Raw genomic sequence first — 21,542 nt, 5'->3', positions numbered from 1 at the left:
ACACCTATCTTTGTTTAGAGATTGACCAATTAACTCAGAATAACTAATAAGCAATACCATGAACTAAGATAGTATATACAGGACACGACAAGGTAGGCGGGTGGGTTGTGTGTGATTCTATTTTGTCACGGAAATTTAATATTGTGGGGGGGAATCAAGTGATAATTTGTTATTCGAACCTCGTGGTCTGTCTCTGCACGTGGTGATATTGTTATTACATATAATTATTATAGCTCTCTAATCGCATAGTTCCCCCCACTACAATATTTACCGTGAAATTTTTGGATCACGATTTTAGCCACCGTGTCCAGTCTATACTATTTTAGTTCACGGCAATACATATGTGCAGATATATGCGAGATTTTAAAACAAAACCTAACTATGTGTAAACTTATCAGAATAAGTTTATGTTTAAATCATCAAGATTAGAGATAAGGAGACTAAACTTATATAGCCGCCCGTTCGTAAAGTGGCCCGACATAAGTCGCACGGTTATTCTGCCACCACGTCGTTCGATAGCAGTGCTACGTTTCACAATATATCATGTAGTATAATAAGGATTATGTACGTTTTTCGAATTAAACTTGATTTATTATTCCTTACAAATACTTAATGATCTGGATCCGAACAAAAACATATATACAGGAGTTGGGGGATCTCGTCTAAAATTGGTTTCAATAATAAAAACCAAATATATATTATGATAATTAGCTATTAAACACATTGATAGTAATTTGTATTTGGTATTTTTGCACCTACACATAAAAAATGGTTAAGTGTTGTTTTGAACTAGGGTGTAATACTGGTTATGCTCTAGACAATTGGATTAAAAAATAAAAATTTATTTAAAGCACCCAAAGTAAAAAAACAAAATATCTTAACCTTATTTATGAATAATCATTGTCCTATTTAATTATTTGTTACATATGTTATTTAGAATACAGAGCTTTAACTAGATGGCATAGAGCTATACCTAGAAAAGATAAAATGCTCATAGAAAGATCAAAGACGTTGTGTGTGAATTGCATTTCGAAGAAAATGATATTCTAGTTTTTGACGGGACTATCTTAAATGTTGGAACAGTCAATACTGCCTCTGTTTTTAATATATGGGTATGATTATTTTAATTGTATTGACTGTTCCAACATTTAAGATAGTCTCGTCAAAAAGTAGAATATCATTCTCTTCGAAATGCAATTCACACACAACATCTTTCTATGAACATTTTATCTTTGCTATGCCATCTAGTTAAAGCTCTGTATTCTAAATAACATATGTAACAAATAATTAAATAGGACAATGATTATTCATAAATAAGGTTAAGATATTTTGTTTTTTTACTTTGGGTGCTTTAAATAAACTTTTATTTTTTAATCCAATTGTTTTTGTTGTTTGACATCTAGAGCATAACCAGTATTACACCCTAGTACAAAACAACACTTAACCATTTTTAATGTGTAGGTGCAAAAATACCAAATACAAATTACTATCAATGTGTTTAATAGCTAATTATCATAATATATATTTGGTTTTTATTATTGAAACCAATTTTAGACGAGCTCCCCAACTCCTGTTTATATGTTTTGGTTCTGATCCAGATCATTAAGTATTTGTAAGGAATAATAAATAAAGTTTAATTCGAAAAACGTACATAATCCTTATTATACTACATGATATATTGTTAAACGTAGCACTGCTATCGAACGACGTGGTGGCAGAATAACCGTGCGACTTATGTCGGGCCACTTTACGAACGGTCGGCTTGCGGCTGTATAAGTTTAGTCTCCTTATCTCCAATCTTGATGATTTACACATAAACTTATTCTGATAAGTTTAAACATAGGTATTGCCGTCAACTAAAATAGGTATAGACTGGACACGGTGGCTAAAAACGTTATCCAAAAATTTCACGGTAAATATTGTAGTGGGGGGGAACTTGGCGATTAGAGAGCTATAATAATTATATATAATAACAATATCACCACATGCAAATACCACGAGGTTCGAATAACAAATTATCACTTGGGGGAATCAAGTATATTCACAATATTAAATTGCCGTGACAAAATAGAATCACACAACCCAGCCGCCTGCCTTGTCGTGTCCAGTGCATTCCATCTTAATTCATGGTATTGCTTATTAGTTATTCTGAGTTAATTGGTCATTCTCTAAACATAGATGGGTGTAATCGTATTTAACACAGACGAATTTACGTTATTTTATGTTATTGTATTAATAGCAAAAATGTATTAATAAGTTTGTTCATATCACGGACTAAGATATACAGGACTGGACACGACGAGGTTGGAGGGTGTGGGTGGTTGACCACGATTTGTACGGCAGTGTGCAGGGGGTATTTTCCTTTTAGCATTACTAACGGTGTCTTAGTGAATACTTATGGAACTATAAATTTTTGATGATGTGTTCTAGTTCCATAAGTATCCACTAAGTCAGCGCTAGTAATGCTAAGAGGAAAATACCCCCCCCCCCCCCCGAACTCTGCCTGTTATAGACATTTCGTAACCACAATATTCATCTCGTGTTCAGTCCTGTACACGGTCTTAGAAGATCTTCTAGTGATAAGGAAACCGTGATACCAGCTCCGAAAAAGAGCTCGCGATCCTCTCGTATTATTTCCCTCATCTAGATAAATATTGTAAGTGTTATCTATTATCTTATCTAGATAACATTTCAATAAATCATTTAATTATGTGTTATACCTACTATCTATACAGTATTACAATTATTTGTTATCTTTGTGCAACACTTGTCATTAAATTTGTTCTATGACACATTTTTTAACAGAAATACATTGTATACTACTATGACAATACTTTTTGTTTTTTATTTATTCGTATGGTCAGAAACACAGAAATTACAAATTACAAAAAAGGAAGGAATACATATCTAAGGTAAAGCAGTAGGTAATAAGATACAAGAGTGTGGGTTATAAGTAATAAACTGTACATTATAAATGGCACAATATAATCAATGTTAGACTAGACAGATCATATTATAAGTCCCGTGTCCATTCGATAGCTTTTATAGTTGCATTTTCTAGGTCCTCAATTGATCTTTGAATTTACGATTTGAGCACTCACTTATGATGTGTGAGATAGTCTGAATGTATAGGCTGCAGTCACATTTTGGAACTGAGGTTAACCCCCATTTGTGCATCAAATGTCCACATTTTCTATGGCCCGCCCTAACTTTATTAAGGGAGGCCCAGTTCTTGCGTGGTGGGTGGAACCCTGAGATTTGGTGACCGTTGACTTTGTAGACATTTTGTGGATCTCATCAGGCGCTCGTTTTTGTTATAAGCATTTAAAGTTTAAATTTTGACGAAATTTATCAAATTGAAAATATACAAATTATTTAGTAGTTAAAAATGTATAAAATGTTAAACATTTATAGCAAAGGATTAACAATTTAAAACAATGTTCCACGTGAGTAATTAAAATTCTTTAAACAAAAAATCTAAAAAATATATAAACAGTTTTTTTATAGTTATTCTAAATTCAAGTTTGGACGAAATTATATATATGAAATAACATAGAATAACGATTTTTGTTATTTTGTTGTAATTTAAAAATATAATACCTATACGGCGAGCTCCACTACGTAGGCTGTTTGTATGTGTGTCTTGGGTGGTGTAAACCTTATCAGAATTTTTTTGAGTGTATTCGAATGAGAAATGTACAATAAATGTACATGTGTTTTGAGTTGTCTAATCCTGAACAACAAATAGTTGTATTATGTGTACAGGTACCGTATGAATATTGCGTTCGATTTACTTTCTTGAGTACAGCTCAACAACTGTACAAATGTACAACAGTTGTATTCATATTCATTTCAGTATTATGGACAAAACTGTGTTTTGTGTGAATTATTTAGCGTGTAGGTTAGTTTGCGTCTGCACGTAATCGTACAAATAAATAAATACTTAATAGTTGTCTCCAATCAATGGACAGCTGGGTTGCTCGTATGAAACTAGTGCGATATTTTTTCTACGCCAGATTATGTCCCTGTTGATGCTGTACGTCTTACACTACCACTCCGTTAAAACCATGTACATTATACATTTTACAGGAAAACAAAATAGGCAATAGGTATACACGTTTCAATTAGAATAGGTATTTAAGACGTTTGAATATTTAAACCAAGGTTTACAGAGTTAGATATTACTATACCATAATATATAGGTATATAAGTTTAACAAGACGGTTTTACAAATCATTTTTTTAAACAACGGATGCAAAAAAAAACTAAGTAACCGTCATGGTCGTTCAAAGGGATAATTATTTATAAGACTGTCATTGTCGCTATTCAACCATGGTCCACACTTGAGTAGGTATAAACTATTCACATATCTATTCTATTATTAGCATAAAAATACACCACAAACACGCATAGTTTACTTTATATGACCACAAAATGACATAAATGGTCCACAATCTTTAAAATTCTAGTTAATACATGTACAGTATATTTTTTCTAAACAAAATAACACAGTATGCGCATAATATAGGTACTATTTAGTATAAGTGACCGCTGAAGTCAAGTTTGACCTCTGTCTGCCGAGAACGTAATATTTTGCGTTCTATAGGTGCACTTCACCGAGACATCAGTTTATTTAATTTTCGACAATTTGCGAGCGTAAAAGCAATTTATGCGTAAGGTTTCAAATGTCAATTAGTCACGAATTCAGAGAAAAACAAATAAATACATAAATCGTTTCGGCGGAGAATCCGAACAAATGTTTATACATTGTTGTGTATTTACCTAAACAATAGCCTACAAATAAATGTGTTTTTTAAATTGCGTTTTACGAGTGTGACGTAGATTCACCGTACGGACTTTTTAAAATATGTTCGTAAGTATATTATTTATACGTATAATTTACATAAATTTGACGTTTTCATTATATTTTCATGTAATTGAAAAATTTTGGTTTGCTACGAACTTTACACGTATACACATTTCAGCACACAATAGACACGTTGCAGAATCAAACCAGCTATTGACGCCATTAATAAATTAAATACTTGAAAAAAAACAGCACAATAAAAACGTTAGTACCTATTGCCTAATTATATAATATTATTATACATTTTGTTTTGTTATTATTTATTAAATATATATATAATACAATTATTATTTATTATTTATTCGACAGTATAATATTATAAGCTACTCATTAATTGACTGAGTAAATTGTGTAATTGATTAGTGCTGCAGTATAATATAATATGGCGTATTACTCTGTATAGCACGAAAATTGTTTGCTAACTTCGCAGTTCATTGCAAACCTGCATACACTTGTTATAATTCGTAAGCCATTTAATTTATTCTTAGACGATAATATAATAGTTAAATAGTATAAATTGGTATATTACTGAGTGGTGCTTTGGGTTCAAAGTGCAGTGTGGTAATTGATAAATGTTTATTTTGTGAGGTTTTTGATTATTTAATAACCTTGTCCTCCCTATAATAGTATTGACGAATTGATATGAAGATGTGCAGAAAATATCATCACTATTGTGCATTATTATTTTCATAATACCTACTTATTCCGAAAATATATTAGATGGCTCACGGGAATCTTTAGATGGTTTTAACATTTGCAATTGCACCTACATTATTGGTTTTTTACTTTATGTACAATAAGTTCTTAACTCTCAAGGTATGGCAAATTTTAATTTGTACTAAATTTTAACAAATACGACAAAATTGTGATATTTTAAGAACTTAATAACGTAGTAGAATATACACATGGCTGTCCATATTTTACTTACCAGTAAACAAACATAAAATCTGACTAAGTATATAATATAATTGATGCATATATACCCATATTCATTTCTATTATTGAGTCATGTTGGCAGAAGGAAATAACTCGTAATCTCTGAAAACATAACGATATTACTTCAAAGGTCAAAGTTAGAATTTCGGACAGTTAAGAGAAGTTGTTGATAATATTGTATGAACTATATAGGTTTAACCACGTTCGTCCTTTTTACCGTATATAAATTTAGGACGGCGCTATGTGTATGCAATTTAAGGTCTTTTTTTAAGTGCTTATAATAGTGACAGCCGCTTGAGCTGTTTCTTCTGTGTGTCATTTTACTTGAAATATTCATAGTTCATTATAATATTATATTGTTCACTAATTTACTATTATTTTACTACTAATAATAATAAGTATCAATTACACCACTTCCTCGATGTTTTGAATTTCTATATAGTACATTATGTATCTAAATAACTTTTATACATCTGTAAATCCGTGAGACAAAACTTAATTAAACATTTTAAATTATCGAGTTTCAGCTAATCAAACCTATTTAATTTTAAACAGATAACCGGTTACCTACTTTTATATTTTTTATTCTAAACACGAATTATTAAGATATTGTCTTAAATTCGTGGTTTTAAATACTTCTAATCTGAAAAACTGAAAAAGGTTTAATTTGTTTGGGCATTGGTTATTTGCGTATGTTAACAGATTCTAATATTTTGTATTTTGGGTTACATGGAAATTTAAATAAATTTCGTTATGGTTTAGTTAGGTACATATACTCTGTTCCGGATCTAGGGGGGAGAGGGGGGGGGGAAGACGCAAGTGGCTCAGGTGCTCTTGAGTTTATGAAAAATAAAAAAGTCATAAACATAAAATATGTATAAATTATACATAGGTATATTTAAAAAAGCGGGTAAGAGGATGTCGCTCTGCTGTACAGTAGGTTACAAGTGGGTCAATGTATAATGGATTGTATTAAACTTGAATTCAATGATATAATGTCATTGTATAAGAAAATCGATTCTGAGCGGAGACGGTTTACCAGTCTAGATTTTTTAAATTTTTATTATTTATTTTAGCCTTTAAGTTGGATTAATATTATAATATTATAACTTTTTAATCGTTGCTACGGTGATAAGCAAATCGTTAGAAATTAAAATCCCATTTTAAGCGGTTTTTCGTTAAGTCGTTTTTCCGAAAGGCACTTATTCCAGTCTTTTTATTTATAAATGGACGTGATCCTGGAATAAGAAAGTCTTGTCCAAAACCACTTTCTTTAAACTTAAAAATATGTATACTGTAACCATTTTAAGAAGAAAACTTTCGATATCAGAAATTGATTTATCATTTTTATTACCTATTTTCCAATGGTATATCACATATTATCTAAATAATTTAAAAATTAGAAAAACAAAAAATGAGCTGTCCTGAAAAATTAGAAAAATGGAAAAGGTTTGTTTTGAATTGAAACCCCTCAATTTATTTTCAAAAACAGAAATCATTGGTAAGCAATTTTAACACCTGTAAAATTAAATTATTTATTTTTATTTAAATTTAATACATTTCACCAGGGTTGGGATATTTAAAACATTATGTTTGGAACTCTTGAGTTGATATTATAAAAAAGTCATTACTTATTTTTTAAATGTTCATGTAGTAATTACTAATTAAGCAAACATTGAGCTTTGAGTAAAAACATAAACAATTACCGAAAACTCATTACTTAGTTCATTTGGTTTATTCTATTATAATTATTATCCAGAAAATATGATAATCATGAAAAATTTACAATTTGACCAATATTAATTCATTCATGGTCATTTTATTGTTAAATTTTTTTTTCAGTTGTACATAATATTAAAGTCCAATAAATCGTGTTATGTGCATTTAATTAGTTAAAGTATAATATTGAAAATGAAATATTCTGTACTAAACCATATGTGTGTAGTGTGTACTCTATACACATTTAAATATTTTTAAATTCTGTTGCGGGACATGAAACTAGACTATTAAATCATCAACTCTCTGCTAATAGAATTCTAAATTATTTAAATATGTATAGGATACTGAAAATGTTGGTAAGTGAGTTATAGTGTGTACTATACTTAGTGATGTGAGTCTCGTAAATATACCATATAAAATTTTACTGGTAAAGTAAACTTACCGTAAATTTACAAAAAAAAAATTTACCGCTCAAACGGTTGAGTGACCACTTTATTTGTTTATATTATTGTATTTTTTATTAAGATATTAGGATTATAATACAAATCAGGATTTTTATAAAATGATAATGACAGTTACGTGATAAAAATAATTGTGATAATATGGTGTATGTGGTTACCACGATTTATTTTTATTTTATATTTTACTAGGTATAATTAATAATTATTAATCGTTATTTTTAATAAAGGGATTAAATACTAATACTTTATTTTATATGTATCTTGCCTCTTTACATAATATTGTGAAAAAAATCAACAGGTACACTATAAATTGAATTTTAATAAAAATTTACCAATTTTACCAGTAAATTTACTTGGTAAATTACCAAAAAATTTTTTTACGTAAAATCCACATCTCTAACTATACTATACTATGTACCTAGGTATCCAGTTTTCGCGTACATACGGTATATATGAAAACATTGGTTTCAATAATAAAAATATTTAGGATATAAAAATATACTTTTTAATTTGTACTTAAACATTATTTATTTTGTGTTGACACCCGGCACACCCCGTACTCCACCTACATAAGGGCGCTGCATTTTTATTAGCCGTGGGCGTCAAATTTCCTAGATGCGGCTCTGCTTTTATACTATATACCTACTAATATTGATTACAGGTGGTAACTTTCATCTGAATAGTTCGGTCGCAACATTCGGGTGTATATAAATCCCACCGAAATTACTTTTTTACCTTTAAGATACTTATTGATTGAACTCTTATATTTTAATTCCGCCGTCTCTTATACTATAAACTTTTACAGAAAATTGATGACCAGAGGCTAAAAAAAAATCTGTATTTACAGTATTTTACAATGATAAAACATCTAAATTTAGTCCAAAAATATTGGCATCGTTTTCAATATCGCATCGGAAAGAATTACTAATAGTTGCGAATCGATTCATTAAAAACTGAATTCACAATTCTATAATATATTTTTGTTTTTATATACTATGGTTTTGCATTTAAAAATACAAACTAATTTATATGAGACGACAGAAAACTTGCACTCGACATAATAATAAAAAATAAAAACAGCAAAAACAAAAATTATTTGATTAAAAAATGTATATAACATGATGGCGGCACCAGATTTTTTTGTCTGGGTGGGCCAAGCTGGGGCCACTGATTTAAAGGGAGGGCCAGTGGCGTAACAAAATTCGCTATCAAAAGTGCTGTATGATTTTCCGCCGTTATTGCTACCACCGCACCACACAGTGAGTAGACCAGATTGTGTCAAAACTCGGTACGTCGCACACAAAAAATAATTTTATAAATTTTAAAATATTATGATGTAATTCTAAGCAAAAATACTTTGAAAACATACAGGGTGGGCTAGCCGGGGGCCGAGAAAATTTTAGGGTGGGTCGCTATCCATCCTGGCCCACCCCTGGCGCCGCCACAAATAACATCAATTGTTTACTATTATTAAAATCAAATGTTGATAGATTCTCTAATATCAAACTGACATTAAATCACTACTATGTTTCGAAAAATTACAATTATATTTAATTTTGTAAAATAATGAACACCGTCAGTATTTGAGTTATTGTACCTATGTATTGTAGTTATTGTATTTATTATTTAATATTTTACTGTTTTTTTTTTCCATCATACTACCTATATATCTATATTGGGCTGTAAGTCATATGAAATCGATAGCCGGACAGCCGGTGTCGAATTGATATTAAAACGGCGTAATCGATATCGTATGAGACGCAAATAACCCGTCAATAAATACGATAGGTTGCGTTTACGATTTAACTATTTGATAAATACCTACCATTACAATATATAGGTACTAGACAGTAACTACAGGGAAGTCCAGGGTTCCGGCTCCTACCCCCCCGCCCAAAATATTTTGAGAGTAAAACCATTTTAGCTGTGATTTGTGAATATTGTCTATTAACTATTATATTAAGAAAAATTGTATATTTTTTTACAAGTAGTAATAACGAGAATAAAGAGTTTTTATAAATTCAACGAAAAAATAATGAATGTCCACTATCGTCTGTCAATATTTTAAAAATTCAAAACTACACCGAATTTTTTTCGATTACGGCCTTCTACACAGTTTTACGTTATTTCACATATTGTCTTAAATTGTGGTTGCGTCCAAGCATGTTGAGCGCAACACTTACCTGACAAAGTATTAGGAAGTTATTTATGTCAACAATATTACGATTTATGGAATGCAAGTGACTTAGTGAAATAGTAACAAGCAGACCGAGTGCATACGTCTGATTCAGACTCCCCGACTCCCGGGCTGTGAAAGTGAGAAACTGAGAACCACTGTTGTACATCTATTATCTACTACGTGAACATCAAGAACATCGAAACGAGATAACGATACGTCCGAGATAACGTGATATGTTCGGCACAATTTCGTAACAAACTTCCTGCTAGTAAATAATCTAAGAATGACGTGGTTACGCGGTGTTCAATTTTTATTTTAAATAAATTGTCTGTTCGTTACTTCGTTCTGTATACACTATACAGAGAGTTCTTTTTCAAATTTGAAATTATATTATTTTGTATTTTAAGTTTCCTTACCAACAGTCACGATGTTCGACGGATTCCTAGATGATTTGAAACGCATGAATAAACGACAAGTAATGGAAAACAATTATGTTATATTATTTTCACAACACAGCATAGCTTCTTCAATATTGTTTGGTATATTATTTATTTTAAATTTCTCATGTTTTCAGTTTCTCTATCAAGTATTGAGTTTTGGAATGATCGTTTCATCTGCATTAATGATATGGAAAGGTTTGATGGTTTTTACTGGTAGCGAGAGTCCAATTGTTGTTGTTTTAAGGTAAAGTAGACATACTTTTTTCAAACATTTAAGATTTTTATTATATATTATCTTAAAAATTAGTTACTTTATTAAAGATTTTAAATGTTGTTAGTTATTCCTCGTTTTTAGTTACAGGAATTTTAAAACCTTGTATTTAAACATAATAAATATTTTACAGTGGTAGTATGGAACCAGCCTTTCATCGAGGTGATCTATTGTTTCTAACCAACTATGAAGAGGAACCAGTCAGAGTTGGTGAAATAGTCGTATTTAAAATTGAAGGACGTGATATTCCTATTGTGCATAGGGTTTTAAAACTACACGAGAAGTTGGTTTGATTTAAAAATTATTATTTATAAATATAGCTATATCAATATTTTTTTTTTCTAGAAATAATGGCACAATTAAATTTTTAACCAAAGGTGACAACAATAGTGTAGATGATAGAGGATTGTATGCTCCTGGTCAACAGTGGCTAGAAAAATCCGATATGGTAGGCAGAGCTAGAGGATTTTTACCATATGTTGGAATGGTTACAATTTTAATGAACGAGTATCCTAAAGTCAAAGTATGTATTGGGTTTTATTTTATTAAAATTAATTACAAATTTAGTGATTTTTTATCAATTCTATTAAACAATGCTTGAATTCATAATTTTCTATATGATAATATTGTTAAAAAAAAACTAGGAAAGTTCTTTACTATAGGTTTTGAGTATACCTCGCTATTAAATAAATCACCGTTGTAGATTTGTTAGTTGTGAATTTATTGGTAAATCATTGAAAACCAATTCTGAGCAGGATGTTTTATATTAATATTAATAGATAATTAATTATTTTACTGTTAATAATGTGGTAGGTTAAATTAATTTTTGCCAAAAGATTTTACATATATTATTAATTTATATGCCATTACTGAGTAATGATGCACTTACTAAGTAATGTTATGAATAAGTACATTATGTAAATAGCTTAAAATTAAATTAATTATTTTGAAAATTGAATTGCAAATAGAAAATAATAATATATGTTACTGATAAAAGTTTAAAGTCACTACATTCAATTATTATTAAATGACAATAAAATTACTTAAATTGTTGGAGAAAATGTTGTTTCTTTTTCATTTAAATATATAATATTGTCAACATTTGAACTTCAAATGTCTAAAAAAAAAATTGTGCCCATATACTTATGATATTATTAGAATGCTGTAAGAAAAACTTATGAGAAAAATTGTATTCAATTTCAAGCCTTAGCTAATAAAATAAAACTACACATTTTATAATTTCTTAAGTGCTACAAAAAATCTTCTAAATTGTATTATGTTCAGAAAATGTTAATACAAATATTTTGTGAATATTTCAACAAAATTTATTTTGTCAAATATGGTGTTGAGAATTGTGCAAATTACCTATTTTTTCCATTATTTTTTTATCATCTTGAAGATCTCAAGTATGAAAAATATTGGATTTTGTTACTGGTAAATCAAATAACTATAGTCCGTTCACCGAGAGAATGCTACTTGGCCGGGTATCCAAATTAACGCGCTCCACCGTCTTGAGAATTAATTTCACCCACTAAGTAAGCCGCCGTGAACCATGACACACCGTCGCTTGACAAATCGGTGGCTAATCGCCTGACGGTGGGAAATGTGCAGACTATGACGAGTTTTGGTCGCTGCCCAGTGGCGTTCTCTCGGTGACCGGACTAGAAGTATTTTTACTAAATTGATCACTTATATTATAATCATCTGATTAAGGATAGTTAAAATATAGGCATATTATAAAGAATTAATAAATGCACATTATTGTTTATTTATTTTTTAACATTATATAATATATGTCACTTAATTAAGTTTTTTTTTTCAGTTTGCTGTTTTAGCATGTCTTGGACTATATGTACTTGTTCATCGTGAATAAACCTTAAATCGATTTGAGCTGAGCCAAAGACAATTTGGAATTCTTTAGCTTGTTAATTTAAATTCATGTGATGTGTATTGAATGTGGATTGAGGGCTGCTAAGCTTTTCTTATCCTTAAATATTTTGTGTTATTCAATTATTAAAAGCAGATTATGACATTTTTTTTCAATCCAGCTAAATTTAAAAAAACTATATTTATGAAGTTTGAAATATATTAATATTAAAATTTTACATAAATCTCAAATATTAAAATTAAAATAATTTATTGTTGTACATAATTATTATTATAAATTGCAATTGATTATTAGGAAACATGAAATATTTTCAATTTTAAACTACTATGTTAATTTGTATAATTTTACTATATTATTAATATTAAATTATAATTATCATAAACATTTTAAAAATAGTCCTCTAGTCGTTCAAACTAGATTAGTGAACATTAATAAAAAAAACTACATGTATAATAATAAGTAATATAAATATTGTATTTATTTAACTTTTAATTTTCTGTCACTGTACATTATTTCTTTCAAAAAAATGATTGGTATTTAATGCGTTCAACTCTAAAATTTTAATTTTATCAATAACTTACTAGGTTGTTATTCTTAAATTTGTATCTAATATCTATATATTTTTTAAAATTTTCTCCTATCTTATATTTTTAATTAATAAACCATTAATGTTTGATCATTTATTTTTATTATTGAAATTGTTTTTATTTAATTTATTTTTGATTAATATTGTCTTATTAGTTGAAAACCCTTTGTATTAAATACTCCTAAATGATAGATAACTGACCAAATGATTATGCTGTGTAAATTATAAGCTAATTATTTAACACTGCAAGGCTTAGAAGATGTGTAATAAGCTGCAGTTTTCCTATAGAGTAGAAATAAGGTTAGTGACCATTCTCAATCTAGCAAAGAAAATGGGAATAACAATATTTTTTAATGATCATTTGAATAGAAATTAATCTTTGGCCGAGTTAAAATCTTTCATCTTTGTGTTTTGTTTAATTTCCTCATTACACTGTTTGGATTTTGATGGATTATTACCATTGCTAGATTATTATAAATTATCACTCAACAGTTCAACACAAATTATACAATTTTCCAAATGTAATATATAATTTAAAGTTTGTCTTTACCTGAACTCTTTGTGGTTATTAGTCATCATACCTACTTATAGTGTTTTTCTATGGATTTAAAATATTAAGGCAACAATTACATCAGCCATGAATAATATATCAAACAAAATTTGAAGTATTACTAATATTTTTTAAGCTAATTATAATATGTGTCTGAGTGTTTATTAACATGAATATTTTTATTTTTCATGTTTGATAGCTTAGTATTGAGACGTGTGTACTATGTTTGTTATTATTAATGAGGTTTTTTAGTAGGCGTGACCGTAGCTGATTTAAGTTTACTCTTTTGGATATATTATGCTAGGCCCATGTCAGCCTTTATCTAGGGTTAGCCCAAGATATTTAAAATGTAGAGCATTTGAAATTGGCCATAAATAAAAACGTCACGGCAGGCAGCTAGTCTGAGGGTGAATGGTATAAAAATGTACTCGTTGTGCCACTATATACAGACTGTAAATTTAATTTAAAAAAAATATTTCATAGAATTTGGTTGCCTAGAAATGTTTTTGTTTAATTTTATTCATTTATTAAAATGTGAAATTTAACTTAAATGTGATATTTGTAAAATAAATATGTCTTGTAATCAAGATATTGAATGGGAGTATATACCCGTAGAAACAGCTGATGAAATTATGCTGTGTGGAGATGTGGCTGAGAGTAAACGTCTAAAAAATTGGAATAGATGGCTTAAAATAAGAAAACAACAGCATAAATACCTTGGTTTAATGGTAAATATTTGACTGTGTTATAAAATAGGAATTTAAAAAATAAATTGTACAGGTATGTCGTAAACCTACGTCATTGCTAATGAACGAATCTGATAAATTCAGATCAAAAGTTGAATGTAAATGGTTGATTGATGTAGCACTCAAGTTAAAAATCAATAATGAATATCATACAGATTTTCCTTATTCTGTCGATAGAGAAATAAAAAAATTTACTAGTGTGTATACACCAGATGTAATACGTACTGAAAAAGGATTATTGGGCATTAGGAAGGATGCTCGCTTTGATTTGCAAACACCTAATAATGTGTTGATTTATAACGAATTATATACTTTAAAAAGTTTAATACCTTTTAAAAATCCTAAAAAATTAGCTATTATTGGGGAAAGTATTCTTAAAAAAGCTATGAAACACAAACTTGATTATAAAGGTACTATTCCATCAATTTATGTTGAGTCTGCTCAAAAGAAAAATAATTATTGTAATATTGCACTAATTGTCGTTAGAGTAAATGATTATATAATAAAATCAATTGATGACAGCACTAAATGCATGACGTTTAAGTTAAAAACAAAATCAAAACCAATTAATATTGTAAAAATAAATGAAGATTCTTGGGATGAGATAATTATAGAAAACTGTGGTCAAATAAGTATTTACTATAAATGGATAAAAGAAGAATGTACTACTACAAAATATGATTGTATTTTAAAAGAAAAACCAAAAGAATGTTTTTTTTTTGACACCAGGACCAATATTTTGGGTCCTGGTCAAATCCAACGTTTAACAGTTTTATTCAGACCTACACAAACTGGGCCTCACAGAGAAATGTGGTTTATACAATTAAATATTCTGGGAAGATTAGATCATATAGCTAGAATCAATGTACCTCTACAAGGCTGTGCTATTCACAATGTAGACAACATGTCATCTATAATAAAAGTAAGTACCTACCTACCATTATGTACTGCCCGAGATACATCAGTCTGTTTTCAATATTTTTTTTAATTTCTAAAAACTTATTTGGATAGTAAATGACTTGATCTATATTTACGACCGTATGTCTGTATCTGCGGATATGTATGTTTTAATGTCTTATAATTTTATATTCAGTGGTAATTTTTTATGAAACTACTTTGTTGATTTCCTATACGGTTTGATGTTTTGTAGTTACAATAGGTGCAACTATACAGCATTATAGCATTATGTCTGGATAAACAAATAGGTAAGAGGTAAATAATTTGATTGACATGTGCTGTGAAGTCAGAATTTAGATATGGGAGTCGGACTTAGTTTCAAACTTTTAAAGTTACAACTACCTAATTGAAATGTATAGTTTATTTATTGTTTCATATACACAACCGGCGTGGTCACTCGCTCCTATAGGACAATTAAAATCATAACATATCTTGACTTGTTATGTAAATAACCACCATGGGTGTGTCTTGGACTTCAACTAGCTTTAACTTCAAAACTAAGTTTGACCGCCCAATTCTGACTTTACCATCGTTTTCAGTATCCTTAACTACGTACGTTAAAACAAAATAATTAAAAAATACTATCCGGTAAAACAGAAATATAGGTAAGTACCGTAATATGAACATAGCAATTTTCATAAGTAGATCTGTCACCAAATTTAAGTAGATCATGGGCAAATTACTCTAAATATTGTGGTTGCCACTTTCCTCATACATTTACTTTCATATTAAGATCAATAGTCAGCTGAAGACTTAAAGTCTATTTAGACATATTTCCACACTTCTGATTTGTACGTACCTACACACGTTTATAATATCTGCAAATATTAAACTATCTTCATATTAAATGTACCACTGTCTTCTGGTAACGTTTGTCTGAGATCACCAGTAAAGACTATAATGTATTATAGTATTATACCTCTCATAGGTTTCTCTGATGTTCTTTAAACATTAAAGGTTCGGTTAATAGTGTTAACGACATAGTTATGGGACTTGTGAGACATCACAAATTTTTTTAAATTAATTAATTTTTAAAACTTTCAGCTGCAAAATACAATATTATCTGAGAGAGTTAATGGATTATATGCTAAACCAATCAACAAGGATCGTGAAAATATATTTTTGGAAAACAATTCTTCTTTCATTACAAAATATCATTACCATGATGAAAAGATGAAATATCTTTACCACATATTACAAACAGAGGACACTAAGGATATTGAAGAACTTCTATACCATTGTATGCAACTAAAAGAGTCGCTCAAAGAAAAATGCTTGGATTTAATTAGTCAAACAGCTGTAACATTGTTAAAAAAGGAAATTTTTTTTGAACACAGTCAGATGACTCAACATGAATTAAACGCACATAAAACTATGTATATAACAATGGATTGTATTGATTTGATATTGAGTACTTATGAACTTGATCATTATGAAGTCTGTCAAGAACTGTGTAGCAAATTTGTTGAAAATAAACCGAGATTAGTGAAATATTCAGGTTATCTTATTAAATTTAAAATATTCTAATTTCATTCTATTTATGACCTTTTTTGTTGTGATATAATAGTTTGTTAATATTGTATGTTTTATTTTTCTGTTTTTCTGTTTTTCGGTTTAATTATTTTTTAAATAGGTACCTACCTCCCTAAAAAATGTAATCTATGTAATAGTGTAGATGTAGCCGTATAGCCAGAATAGGTACCTACTACCTACCATAAGCGCAACTATGGAAGGGGGAGGGGGCTTAACTTCTGAAGGTAAATTAATCTTCGAACTCGTATAATGTTATAAATTATAATACATCAATTAAAAATGAATAAATAATAATGAAAGTATCGCTCAATGCTCAGTAAAATGTTGTAGATATACGTGACACGCACATACCTACCTTATTCATAAATCATAACAAATAAAATATTTTGTAATTTTTACTTGTTTAATAAAGTATTTTGTATCTATTTATACTTTGTTGTCAAGTTTTATACTTGACCATCACAGATAACTCTAATTTCAGTCCATATTTACTATTTAATCTTATTAAGTCTTAGAAAGTATGTTATATTGTTATGTAGGTACCTACCCATATAATCCCTTTTACCTTCCATTATACCTTTTAAAGACTGTAAATTATAATACCTACGCGCATCTGACATAACATTTGTTATGTAACTAGAAACACTTGAAACAAGTTGTTTACACTTTCCTAAGTAATCATTATTATATTCACAGGATAAATCATAATTTTTCCTTTATTAGGTGTACCTATATACTGGCTAGTGGCTACTTGATAGGATAACCTCTGGCGTCGCGGAATAATTGCGAAATCAGTCCCCACGGAGTGGGCCGCGTTGGTTAAAAAATGAAAAAGAAGGTGTAACCTATACGGGAAAATAGAAAATGTTAGGTAGTTGTCCACCCCATAAGTACCGTAGGTACCTACATATTATTTGAACAATAAACGATAAACGATCAATTTAATAATGTTCCTGCAACCTGCTAGATACTTATATTGAAACAATTTAGATATGTATAGGTATCTCGTACCTATAAAACAATATAAGTAATAACTATGAATTATTATGATACAATCGCCTAGGTGCTATAGGTACCACCTACACGATAATTATTAAGTAGGTACCTATATAACTTTTTTCCATAATAAACAATACCGACCTACCTAATATTGACATTTATTTTAAATTGTCCAATATTGTTTACCTACATTATACCCTCAATGGCGCCCGCAGAAATATAAATATAAAATTTTTTTTTTATATATATAATTTATAGTCACTTGCGCTACACAAAAAATTAAATTTATTTTTTAACTGAAAATAAAAAATTTTAAATTTGATTTTGGATGTATTCAAAATAGCCAATTTGTGAATCTGATTATAAGAACAATTTTGTTAGTACAAAACATTTATCTAAGTCAAGTAGTTTATTTTTTTAAATTTTTTTAAATATCAACATTTTTTTGATTAAATGAATTTGGAACGTAATAAATTTTTTCAAAATAATTTTTTGGGAATTTGCTGACATGAGTATATTTCTTAAATCATTTACTAATCATATAATTTTAACAATTTTTGTCATACGTTTGAGTAGCATTTGTCAGGTCTTTCTGTTACACCTTGTATACTATATTATATAGCTAAGTAACTAGATGATTTCTGAGTTTCAGATGATGAAACATTCACAATTGATAACGCTATGGAACAAAAAACTGAATATGCTTCAATGAGCGAAGAATGGTTTGAAATGATCAAGCCCATGATCAAGAAACGGTTAGAATGGGCTGTGGAAAGAATATCAGACTATGATATCCTGTGGGCAGAGTGTAAACATGAAAACCATAATGAGACTGTGAAGGACGAACATACAAGAGGAATAGAATCATATGAGCAAAAAGAGTGTAGTCTTTCACTTGTGAGACAATTTTTTATAAACAAATATTTGTGAGTTATAGTGATATTACATATTATTTACATATACAGGTAATTATACCAATATGCTTATATTATGCCTATACTATTTTTTTTGTGGTTTATCACGATTAAAAGTCTTTGCAAGTGGGTTATCCATCCGTCGAATATTTTATTTATATGTCTATGGGGTCATCCGTCGCCTTATATAATACTATAGGTATATATCTAATATCTGTATTGTTTATTTTGAATAATAATAATATATTTTATTGACTATCTATTGCCCTAAACTACTGATTTTGGTGGCCGGAGCCAAACAAAATAATAAGTATAAGAAATCTCTATGCCTATATGGCTATATCCCTCTTAATTTCGCTGGCGGTGCACATTTTAAGTTTATCAGCAGTGCTACAAAATACTGAATTAGTGCATCTGTTTTTCCCTATTCTGGACTAAGCGCCACATAGTTACATATTATAGACCACCCCTATAATAGTTATGTATTAAGCACAATAATATATTGGGCCATCGTCGCACATCCAGCACACGGTTAACGACCAATTGAAGTTCATTATCAACTATCGTGTTGTAATATGCCACCTCGAAGTCCGAACAAATAACTCTCATTACCTAATTAAAGCCATAAATCATAATGAATCACACTGAGATGACTAATCGAATTCATTTTAAGAAGTATATTGATGAAGAACAGATAATGTTTATTTACGACACTATAGTCATAGGCGGATATTGGGGGGGACTTGGGGGGCTTAAGCCCCCCCAGAACGTAGTCAAGCCCCCTCGGAAGGTTCTAGTATCTCTACTTCAATTACAACAAACAATATTGATACAATTGTAGAAAATAATCAAAATATAAAAAAAAAAATATTGTTTTGTAAGAATTTATTTTCAACTGTTCCCCTTAATTACCGCTGATAAGACCGTTATATTATCCCATCCTAGGAATGTGTTTAACACTTTAGAATCCCTATACATACATTTTTCACATCCGTCAAAAAATCAACATTTAATTGAGATTCAAACCAATCTGGGGATAAAACATAGGTCAATGATTAGACTCAGTGACACTAGATGGAACTGCCGCTATAGAAATATAGAGTGTGTTAAAGCAAGTTATAAAGCAATCATTCAAGCTTTAGAAGACGAAATCGAAAATGAAGATGATAGAGGAGTAAATGAAGCAATTGGTATATTAATATATTATTATAATAACTAATAAGTAATAATTTATAAATTAATAAAAAGTAATTATAGTCCTTTTTTTTTTGTTTTAGGAATATTAGCAAATTTAAAAAGTGGACCATTTATAGTTTATTTATTTATCTTACATAAAGTATTAATTCATATTAATACCGTTACCAACAAATTTCAAGAAAAAACTGCAACCTTAGGGCAATCTAAAAATATTATTCAAGGTGTGATGATGACTTTTAAAAATTTAAGAACAACAAAATATTTTTCTCAGCTTTGGTGTGAAACCTTTGCTAAAGATCATGACATATCAATACAAACACCGTCTAAAGTTGAGCCTTGATTATACATATATTTATTTATAATTCTTAATTTTAAGTAAATATTTACTTAACTAGGATGTAAAAGAAAAAGACAAGAGCCAACAATTTTTTTAAATGTTGATGTCACTGCAACCACAAGTGCTGAACATAGTATCAATGAAACTAATGAAACCACTGAAGGTTATTTCAAAAAAAAAATGCTTTCTTTCCTGTATTTGATGCTATCTTGGTAAATCTGGAAAAAAAGGTTTTCTCCTGAAAGTCTCCAAATGGCTACAGCTGTTGATCAATTTTGTCAACTTAACTTTGAGGAAAGTGTTTTTTTTTTGTAGATCATTATAAAGTAAGTATTGATTTATCGTTTATAAAAATGAATTTCTACTTACACTCTAGTTTTCTATTTTTAAAAGTAATCCTGTATTTTATATATTTTTTAGGATTTGATGTGTGTATCTAAAGATTTACTGAAGTCAGAAATGGCAGTGGTAAAGAATTGCATATTGCAGTCTACTGACAAAGAATATATATCTTTAAATGATGTAAAAAAGGTTTTAACAAAAAGTGTTTTCCCTAATTTATACAAATTATTTCAAGTTGCTATAACAATACCAATAAGTTCCTCAACTTGTGAAAGGAGTTTTTCAGCAATGCGTCGAATCAAAACTTGGCTTCGAACTTCCATGTTTCAGGAGCGGTTCAACAACACATCAATATTGTATATTGAAAAAAACATAACTAAATATATTAATACCGATACTGTTATAGATATATTTGCAAAAAAAAAATAGATTTATAACATTAAAATAAAAAACATATTTAATAGCTTTAAATACTTATTTATTTATGTTCATAAAACCTATACATATATTTTGGGCCTCAGATAGAATAAAGTAGGAGAGCTACTAGCTTGCAGGTTAAAGTGTCTAATAATGTGTTGACGATAATGGATATGGTAAAAATGTTAAGCCCCCCCACGGAT

The 21,542-nt window shown here is 29.2% G+C and overlaps 2 protein-coding genes across 3 annotated transcripts; both read left to right on the top strand.

Moving 5' to 3' along the window:
* The first annotated feature begins 10,432 nt into the window (after window positions 1-10,432).
* Window positions 10,433-13,459, top strand: LOC132939462 (signal peptidase complex catalytic subunit SEC11A). The gene is made up of 5 exons (XM_061006632.1): window positions 10,433-10,637; window positions 10,737-10,846; window positions 11,007-11,156; window positions 11,219-11,396; window positions 12,696-13,459. The coding sequence occupies exons 1-5, from the start codon at window positions 10,590-10,592 to the stop codon at window positions 12,744-12,746; spliced, it is 537 nt and encodes a 178-aa protein (XP_060862615.1). The 5' UTR covers window positions 10,433-10,589; the 3' UTR covers window positions 12,747-13,459.
* Window positions 13,460-14,034: 575 nt separating this feature from the next.
* LOC132939461 (MYCBP-associated protein-like) lies at window positions 14,035-21,189 on the top strand. 2 transcript variants are annotated; one of them, XR_009663982.1, is made up of 4 exons: window positions 14,035-15,565; window positions 16,645-17,098; window positions 18,785-20,906; window positions 21,001-21,189. XR_009663982.1 is itself a non-coding variant. In XM_061006631.1 (3 exons), exons 1-3 carry the CDS (start codon window positions 14,470-14,472, stop codon window positions 17,125-17,127), a joined length of 1,527 nt encoding a protein of 508 aa, XP_060862614.1. In that variant the 5' UTR covers window positions 14,035-14,469; the 3' UTR covers window positions 17,128-17,722. The 2 variants fall into 2 exon arrangements, 1 of the variants encoding a protein (XP_060862614.1); XM_061006631.1 differs by lacking the exons at window positions 18,785-20,906; window positions 21,001-21,189 and having other exon boundaries at window positions 14,035-14,625; window positions 14,678-15,565; window positions 16,645-17,722.
* Window positions 21,190-21,542: the final 353 nt, after the last annotated feature.

The sequence above is a fragment of the Metopolophium dirhodum genome, chromosome 2 (assembly GCF_019925205.1).
Source record: "Metopolophium dirhodum isolate CAU chromosome 2, ASM1992520v1, whole genome shotgun sequence".
Lineage (NCBI taxonomy): Eukaryota > Metazoa > Arthropoda > Insecta > Hemiptera > Aphididae > Metopolophium > Metopolophium dirhodum.
This window is presented reverse-complemented; position numbering and strand designations above follow the sequence as displayed.